The following is a 9,573-nucleotide window of genomic DNA, read 5'->3' as shown; positions in this document are numbered from 1 at the left end:
CACACACACACACACACACCGGTACTGTATAATTCCCCTTTGAGTTGTCAGTGGCCTGTATGCCTCTGTAAAGGAGACGAGGTTGAATTCTGTCATGCCTGGAAACAACCTGAAAGTGTACACAACGTCCTTTTCAGTCTACTTCCTGACAGAGCGAGAGACCGAGAGAAGCACACTTTGACTATGTACAGACTCCGTGAGCGTAGCTTTTGAGAAAGGCTGCCGTAGGCAGACCTGACACACTGCCCACAAAATGAGGTGGAAACTGAGCTGCACTTCCTAACCTCCTGACACATATTTCTCTCAGATTACGTAGACCTACAAAGAATTCAGAAACAAACCCAATCTTGATAAACTCCCTTATCTACCGGGCGAAATACCAGTGTTCCGTCACAGCAGCAAGATGTGTGACCTGTTGCAGTGAGTGAAGGACAAACACCATTGTAAATACAATCCATATTTATGATTTTTTATTTTTGTACTTTAACTATTTGCACATCATTACAACACGGTATATAGACATAATATGACATTTGAAATGTCTCTATTATTTTGGAACTGTTGTGACTGTAATGTTTACTGTTCATTTTTTGTTTAACTTTTGTTTATCTATTTCACTTGCTTCGGCAATGTTAACAAAGGTTTCCCATGGCAATAAAGCACTTTGAATTGAAATTCAAATTGAGAGAGAACCACACAGAGAGAGAGAGAGAGAGAGAGTGAGCATCCTGTCAGAGGGGAGGATCAGGGTTGTGTTTCAATAGTCTTAAACAGCTTCCTCTCCCTCGTCTGGCTCCTTCATCAACCAACTGAACAGGTGAAAACAGAACTTTGCCAGCATCCATCCACTACAGCTCTCAAAATCAACTATAATCGGGGCCTGATTTAGACCTGGGACACCAGGTTGGAGATTCCCCTCTAATCGGGGCCTGATTTAGACCTGGGACACCAGGTGGGTGATTCTCAGGGACTGATTTATACCTGGGACACCAGGTGGGTGATTCTCAGGGACTGATTTATACCTGGGACACCAGGTGGGTGATTCTCAGGGACTGATTTAGACCTGGGACACCAGGTTGGAGATTCCCCTCTAATCAGGGACTGATTTAGACCTGGGACACCAGGTTGGAGATTCCCCTCTAATCAGGGACTGATTTAGACCTGGGACACCAGGTGGGTGATTCCCCTCTAATCAGGGACTGATTTAGACCTGGGACACCAGGAGGGAGATTCCCCTCTAATCAGGGACTGATTTAGACCTGGGACACCAGGAGGGAGATTCCCCTCTAATCAGGGCCTGATTTAGACCTGGGACACCAGGAGGGAGATTCCCCTCTAATCGGGGCCTTATTTAGACCTGGGACACCAGGTAGGTGATTCCCCTCTAATCGGGGCCTGATTTAGACCTGGGACACCATGTGGGAGATTCCCCTCTAATCGGGGCCTTATTTAGACATGGGACACCAGGAGGGAGATTCCCCTCTAATCGGGGCCTGATTTAGACCTGGGACACCAGGAGGGAGATTCCCCTCTAATCGGGGCCTGATTTAGACCTGGGACACCAGGAGGGAGATTCCCCTCTAATCGGGGCCTGATTTAGACATGGGTTATATTAGTAATCAGGTAGAAGAGAAAACTGCAGAGTTGGTAGGGTCAGAGTTGAATACCCACAGTATTTTGGTTTAATCTAATATGAGGATACAGTACAGTACAGAGGAGAGGAGACGAGGAGGAGAAGTCACTACAGTCTACTAAGAGACAGCCCAGCCCAGCTAGGGGTTTGTGGTCTGTGACTCAATTCCTGTCAGAGAGAGACGCTGAGGGGAAAAATAGTTTACTTTCGTCTCTACACTTGTGACAGACTTGGTACTGTCCAAACACATCAGGTGATAAATCATGAATATGCCATCGATCTGCATTCAGCTCTATGTCCTGGGTGAGTTTATCAATTGTTTATTGTTCTACAACACATATTTCCTCTCTCAATTATCTCTCTCTGTCCCCTCTCTCTCTCTGTTCTCTCTCTCTCTCTGTTATCTCTCTCTCTCGGTTATCTCTCTGTTCTCTCTCAATTATCTCTCTCTGTTCTCCCCCCCTCTCTGTTATCTCTCTCTGTTCCCTCTGTGTTATCTCTCTCTCTCTCTGTTATCTCTCTCTGTTCTATCTCAATTATCTCTCTGTGTTCTCTCCCCTTCTCTGTTATCTCTCTCTCTCTCTCTCTCTCTGTTATCTCTCTCTTATCACTCTCTTCTTTCCATCCATTCCCTCCCTACCACAGTGTGTTACCTGATATGTTTAGTCAGCATGTGTCGGATGAGTCTGAATGAGCTGTTTTCTCCTGTCCTCCAGGCCTCCTGGTGATGATGGGGTCCAGAGCAGAGGGAGTTTTGGGTGGAAAAGGCAGCATGTCCACCAACTCCACCCCTACTGATACCCCCTCTACAGCCAACCATACCCCCTCTACAGCCAACCTGAACCCCTCTACAGCCAACCAGACTCCCTCAGCAGCCAACCATACCCCCTCTACAGCCAACCAGACTCCCTCAGCAGCCAACGAGACTCCCTTAGCAGCCAACCAGACTCCCTCAGCAGCCAACGAGACTCCCTTAGCAGCCAACCAGACTCCCTCAGCAGCCAACGAGACTCCCTTAGCAGCCAACCAGACTCCCTCAACAGCCAACCAGACTCCCTCAGCAGCCAACAAGATCGCCCAGACTACATCGTCAGGGTTGACAGCCCTCAGCCATTCACAGGGCTGGGAGTCCACTGGGACCACGGAAACCATATCAGCACCAGGTAACGGACAACTTGTGTGTGTCTGTCTTCAGTCCCTGCACTCTCTGGGTCTGTCTTCAGTCCCTGCTCTCTCTGGGTCTGTCTTCAGTCCCTGCTCTCTCTGGGTCTGTCTTCAGTCCCTGCTCTCTCTGGGTCTGTCTTCAGTCCCTGCTCTCTCTGGGTCTGTCTTCAGTCCCTGCACTCTCTGTGTCTGTCTTCAGTCCCTGTTCTCTCTGGGTCTGTCTTCAGTCCCTGCTCTCTCTGGGTCTGTCTTCAGTCCCTGCTCTCTCTGGGTCTGTCTTCAGTCCCTGCTCTCTCTGGGTCTGTCTTCAGTCCCTGCTCTCTCTGGGTCTGTCTTCAGTCCCTGCTCTCTCTGGGTCTGTCTTCAGTCCCTGCTCTCTCTGGGTCTGTCTTCAGTCCCTGCTCTCTCTGGGTCTGTCTTCAGTCCCTGCTCTCTCTGGGTCTGTCTTCAGTCCCTGCTCTCTCTGGGTCTGTCTTCAGTCCCTGCTCTCTCTGGGTCTGTCTTCAGTCCCTGCTCTCTCTGGGTCTGTCTTCAGTCCCTGCTCTCTCTGGGTCTGTCTTCAGTCCCTGCTCTCTCTGGGTCTGTCTTCAGTCCCTGCTCTCTCTGGGTCTGTCTTCAGTCCCTGCTCTCTCTGGGTCTGTCTTCAGTCCCTGCTCTCTCTGGGTCTGTCTTCAGTCTCTGCTCTCTCTGGGTCTGTCTTCAGTCCCTGCTCTCTCTGGGTCTGTCTTCAGTCCTTACTCTCTCTGGGTCTGTCTTCAGTCCCTGCTCTCTCTGGGTCAGTCTTCAGTCCCTGCTCTCTCTGGGTCAGTCTTCAGTCCCTGCTCTCTCTGTGTCTGTCTTCAGTCCCTGCTCTCTCTGGGTCTGTCTTCAGTCCCTGCTCTCTCTGGGTCTGTCTTCAGTCCCTGTTCTCTCTGGGTCTGTCTTCAGTCCCTGCTCTCTCTGGGTCTGTCTTCAGTCCCTGCTCTCTCTGGGTCTGTCTTCAGTCCCTGCTCTCTCTGGGTCTGTCTTCAGTCCCTGCTCTCTCTGGGTCTGTCTTCAGTCCCTGCTCTCTCTGGGTCTGTCTTCAGTCCCTGCTCTCTCTGGGTCTGTCTTCAGTCCCTGCTCTCTCTGGGTCTGTCTTCAGTCCCTGCTCTCTCTGGGTCTGTCTTCAGTCCCTGCTCTCTCTGGGTCTGTCTTCAGTCCCTGCTCTCTCTGGGTCTGTCTTCAGTCCCTGCTCTCTCTGGGTCTGTCTTCAGTCCCTGCTCTCTCTGTGTCTGTCTTCAGTCCCTGCTCTCTCTGGGTCTGTCTTCAGTCCCTGCTCTCTCTGGGTCTGTCTTCAGTCCCTGCTCTCTCTGGGTCTGTCTTCAGTCTCTGCTCTCTCTGGGTCTGTCTTCAGTCCCTGCTCTCTCTGGGTCTGTCTTCAGTCCCTACTCTCTCTGGGTCTGTCTTCAGTCCCTGCTCTCTCTGGGTCTGTCTTCAGTCCCTGCTCTCTCTGGGTCTGTCTTCAGTCCCTGCTCTCTCTGGGTCAGTCTTCAGTCCCTGCTCTCTCTGGGTCTGTCTTCAGTCTCTGCTCTCTCTGGGTCTGTCTTCAGTCCCTGCTCTCTCTGGGTCTGTCTTCAGTCCCTGCTCTCTCTGGGTCTGTCTTCAGTCCCTGCTCTCTCTGGGTCTGTCTTCAGTCCCTGCTCTCTCTGGGTCTGTCTTCAGTCCCTGCTCTCTCTGTGTCTGTCTTCAGTCCCTGCTCTCTCTGGGTCTGTCTTCAGTCCCTGCTCTCTCTGGGTCTGTCTTCAGTCCCTGCTCTCTCTGGGTCTGTCTTCAGTCCCTGCTCTCTCTGGGTCAGTCTTCAGTCCCTGCTCTCTCTGGGTCAGTCTTCAGTCCCTGCTCTCTCTGGGTCTGTCTTCAGTCCCTGCTCTCTCTGGGTCAGTCTTCAGTCCCTGCTCTCTCTGGGTCAGTCTTCAGTCCCTACTCTCTCTGGGTCTGTCTTCAGTCCCTGCTCTCTCTGGGTCTGTCTTCAGTCCCTGCTCTCTCTGGGTCTGTCTTCAGTCTCTGCTCTCTCTGGGTCTGTCTTCAGTCCCTGCTCTCTCTGGGTCTGTCTTCAGTCCCTACTCTCTCTGGGTCTGTCTTCAGTCCCTGCTCTCTCTGGGTCTGTCTTCAGTCCCTGCTCTCTCTGGGTCTGTCTTCAGTCCTTACTCTCTCTGGGTCTGTCTTCAGTCCCTGCTCTCTCTGGGTCTGTCTTCAGTCCCTGCTCTCTCTGGGTCTGTCTTCAGTCCCTGCTCTCTCTGGGTCTGTCTTCAGTCCCTGCTCTCTCTGGGTCTGTCTTCAGTCTCTGCTCTCTCTGGGTCTCTCTTCAGTCCCTGCTCTCTCTGGGTCTGTCTTCAGTCCCTGCTCTCTCTGGGTCTGTCTTCAGTCCCTGCTCTCTCTGGGTCTGTCTTCAGTCCCTGCTCTCTCTGGGTCTGTCTTCAGTCCCTGCTCTCTCTGGGTCTGTCTTCAGTCCCTGCTCTCTCTGGGTCTGTCTTCAGTCCCTGCTCTCTCTGGGTCTGTCTTCAGTCCCTGCTCTCTCTGGGTCAGTCTTCAGTCCCTGCTCTCTCTGGGTCTGTCTTCAGTCCCTGCTCTCTCTGGGTCAGTCTTCAGTCCCTGCTCTCTCTGGGTCTGTGTTCAGTCCCTGCTCTCTCTGGGTCTGTCTTCAGTCCCTGCTCTCTCTGGGTCTGTCTTCAGTCCCTGCTCTCTCTGGGTCAGTCTTCAGTCCCTGCTCTCTCTGGGTCTGTCTTCAGTCCCTGCTCTCTCTGGGTCTGTCTTCAGTCCCTGCTCTCTCTGGGTCAGTCTTCAGTCCCTGCTCTCTCTGGGTCTGTCTTCAGTCCCTGCTCTCTCTGGGTCTGTCTTCAGTCCCTGCTCTCTCTGGGTCTGTCTTCAGTCCCTGCTCTCTCTGGGTCAGTCTTCAGTCCCTGCTCTCTCTGGGTCTGTCTTCAGTCCCTGCTCTCTCTGGGTCAGTCTTCAGTCCCTGCTCTCTCTGGGTCTGTGTTCAGTCCCTGCTCTCTCTGGGTCTGTCTTCAGTCCCTGCTCTCTCTGGGTCTGTCTTCAGTCCCTGCTCTCTCTGGGTCAGTCTTCAGTCCCTGCTCTCTCTGGGTCTGTCTTCAGTCCCTGCTCTCTCTGGGTCTGTCTTCAGTCCCTGCTCTCTCTGGGTCAGTCTTCAGTCCCTGCTCTCTCTGGGTCTGTCTTCAGTCCCTGCTCTCTCTGGGTCTGTCTTCAGTCCCTGCTCTCTCTGGGTCTGTCTTCAGTCCCTGCTCTCTCTGGGTCAGTCTTCAGTCCCTGCTCTCTCTGGGTCTGTCTTCAGTCCCTGCTCTCTCTGGGTCTGTCTTCAGTCCCTGCTCTCTCTGGGTCTGTCTTCAGTCCCTACTCTCTCTGGGTCTGTCTTCAGTCCCTACTCTCTCTGGGTCTGTCTTCAGTCTCTGCTCTCTCTGGGTCTGTCTTCAGTCTCTGTTCTCTCTGGGTCTGTCTTCAGTCCCTGCTCTCTCTGGGTCTGTCTTCAGTCCCTGCTCTCTCTGTGTTTGCTTGTAACAGAGAGGTCTATGGTAGCCCCAGCCCTGTAGCTAGCTTGTATTCCCCCAGTGGCGGTCGGTGCCGTTTAAGATGAGGGAGGACGGTTATTTTCAGCAGCATGACCTGGATGACTGTCATTCATATTCACCCAGCTCAGTGATAGGTTTAGGTTACTGTCATTCATATTCACCCAGCTCAGTGATAGGTTTAGGTTACTGTCATTCATATTCACCCAGCTCAGTGATAGGTTTAGGTTACTGTCATTCATATTCACCCAGCTCAGTGATAGGTTTAGGTTACTGTCATTCATATTCACCCAGCTCAGTGATAGGTTTAGGTTACTGTCATTCATATTCACCCAGCTCAGTGATAGGTTTAGGTTACTGTCATTCATATTCACCCAGTTCAATGTAATAGTGATAGGTTTAGGTTACTGTCATTCATATTCACCCAGTTCAATGTAACAGTGATAGGTTTAGGTTACTGTCATTCATATTCACCCAGTTCAATGTAACAGTGATAGGTTTAGGTTACTGTCATTCATATTCACCCAGTTCAATGTAACAGTGATAGGTTTAGGATACTGTCATTCATATTCACCCAGTTCAGTGTAACAGTGATAGGTTTAGGTTACTGTCATTCATATTCACCCAGTTCAATGTAACAGTGATAGGTTTAGGTTACTGTCATTCATATTCACCCAGTTCAATGTAACAGTGATAGGTTTAGGTTACTGTCATTCATATTCACCCAGCTCAATGTAACAGTGATAGGTTTAGGTTACTGTCATTCATATTCACCCAGTTCAATGTAACAGTGATAGGTTTAGGTTACTGTCATTCATATTCACCCAGTTCAGTGATAGGTTTAGGTTACTGTCATTCATATTCACCCAGCTCAGTGATAGGTTTAGGTTACTGTCATTCATATTCACCCAGTTCAATGTAACAGTGATAGGTTTAGGTTACTGTCATTCATATTCACCCAGTTCAATGTAACAGTGATAGGTTTAGGTTACTGTCACTCATATTCACCCAGTTCAATGTAACAGTGATAGGTTTAGGTTACTGTCATTCATATTCCATTCACCCAGTTCAACGTAACAGTGATAGGTTTAGGTTACTGTCATTCATATTCACCCAGTTCAATGTAACAGTGATAGGTTTAGGTTACTGTCATTCATATTCACCCAGTTCAATGTAACAGTGATAGGTTTAGGTTACTGTCATTCATATTCACCCAGTTCAATGTAACAGTGATAGGTTTAGGTTACTGTCATTCATATTCACCCAGTTCAGTGATAGGTTTAGGTTACTGTCATTCATATTCACCCAGCTCAGTGATAGGTTTAGGTTACTGTCATTCATATTCACCCAGTTCAATGTAACAGTGATAGGTTTAGGTTACTGTCATTCATATTCACCCAGTTCAATGTAACAGTGATAGGTTTAGGTTACTGTCACTCATATTCACCCAGTTCAATGTAACAGTGATAGGTTTAGGTTACTGTCATTCATATTCCATTCACCCAGTTCAACGTAACAGTGATAGGTTTAGGTTACTGTCATTCATATTCACCCAGTTCAATGTAACAGTGATAGGTTTAGGTTACTGTCATTCATATTCACCCAGTTCAATGTAACAGTGATAGGTTTAGGTTACTGTCATTCATATTCACCCAGTTCAATGTAACAGTGATAGGTTTAGGTTACTATCATCAAACAGCATGATCCCTGTCATAGCAGCCACATACAAACAGCATGATCCCTGTCATAGCAGCTACATACAGACAGCATGATCCCTGTCATAGCAGCTACATACAAACAGCATGATCCCTGTCATAGCAGCCACATACAGACAGCATGATCCCTGTCATAGCAGCTACATACAAACAGCATGATCCCTGTCATAGCAGCCACATACAAACAGCATGATCACTGTCATAGCAGCCACGTGCAAACAGCATGATCACTGTCATAGCAGCCACATACAGACAGCATGATCCCTGTCATAACAGCCACATACAAACAGCATGATCACTGTCATAGCAGCCACATACAAACAGCATGATCACTGTCATAGCAGCCACGTACAAACAGCATGATCCCTGTCATAGCAGCCACGTACAAACAGCATGATCACTGTCATAGCAGCCACGTACAAACAGCATGATCACTGTCATAGCAGCCACATACAGACAGCATGATCCCTGTCATAACAGCCACATACAAACAGCATGATCACTGTCTTAGCAGCCACATACAAACAGCATGATCCCTGTCATAGCAGCCACATACAAACAGCATGATCCCTGTCATAGCAGCCACGTACAAACAGCATGATCACTGTCATAGCAGCCACGTACAAACAGCATGATCACTGTCATAACAGCCACATACAAACAGCATGATCCCTGTTATAACAGCCACATACAAACAGCATGATCACTGTCATAGCAGCCACGTACAAACAGCATGATCCCTGTCATAGCAGCCACATACAAACAGCATGATCACTGTTATAGCAGCCACATACAAACAGCATGATCACTGTCATAACAGCCACATACAAACAGCATGATCACTGTCATAGCAGCTACATACAAACAGCATGATCACTGTCATAGCAGCTACATACAAACAGCATGATCACTGATTTGTTGTATAATTCCATCTAAATCTATCTGTCCTCCTTTCACCTTTTCTCTTGTGGACTTAAATCCAACAACACAACAGCTGTCTGTGACCAGATGGAATAATCAGGTCGCCTAGTGGTTAGAGTGTAGAGGCGGCAGGTAACCTAGTTGTTAGAGTGTAGAGGCGGCAGGGTAGCCTTGTGGTTAGAGCGTTGGACTAGTAACCGAAAGGTTGCAATATCGAATCCGCGAGCTGACAAGGTAAAAATCTGTCTTTCTGTCCCTGAACAAGGCAGTTAACCCCACTGTTCACCGGTAGGCCGTCGTTGGAAATAAGAATTTGTTCTTAACTGACTTGCCTAGTTAAATAACGGTTACAATTTCTTTTAAAAACGCTACACACAGCCTACATCGTCATCACGTCATATTCAACATAGCCACTAGATCTAATGCGTTAGTAAACCCGCCACAATCATGCAGTACAGTGTAGAGTCAGCAAGCGGTTTAGCAGTTACAGGGTCCCGGTGCAGTTGTAAAATCAAAAGCTTTACCTTGACTTGGAAGAGTTCCAGTGTTGTGTGTGAAAGTCATAGCTAGCTAGCTAACATGGCATCCCTCTGTTTGAGCC

At 48.9% G+C, this 9,573-nt stretch overlaps 1 protein-coding gene across 2 annotated transcripts in view; it reads left to right on the top strand.

The window, feature by feature from the left end:
* Window positions 1-1,084: 1,084 nt before the first annotated feature.
* LOC129835561 (uncharacterized) overlaps window positions 1,085-9,573 on the top strand; it is a 34,508-nt gene continuing 26,019 nt past the window's right edge. For both annotated transcript variants that reach the window (XM_055901247.1, XM_055901246.1), the window contains exons 1-2: window positions 1,085-1,936; window positions 2,350-2,796. In XM_055901247.1, coding sequence (XP_055757222.1) covers window positions 1,897-1,936; window positions 2,350-2,796 — 487 coding nt within the window. In that variant the 5' untranslated portion in view covers window positions 1,085-1,896. The remainder of the gene's footprint in view (window positions 1,937-2,349; window positions 2,797-9,573) is intronic.

The sequence above is a fragment of the Salvelinus fontinalis genome, chromosome 36 (genome assembly GCF_029448725.1).
Source record: "Salvelinus fontinalis isolate EN_2023a chromosome 36, ASM2944872v1, whole genome shotgun sequence".
NCBI classification, from domain to species: Eukaryota; Metazoa; Chordata; class Actinopteri; order Salmoniformes; family Salmonidae; genus Salvelinus; species Salvelinus fontinalis.
Note: the sequence above shows the minus strand (reverse complement) of the source record. Positions and strands in the feature narration are given on the sequence as shown.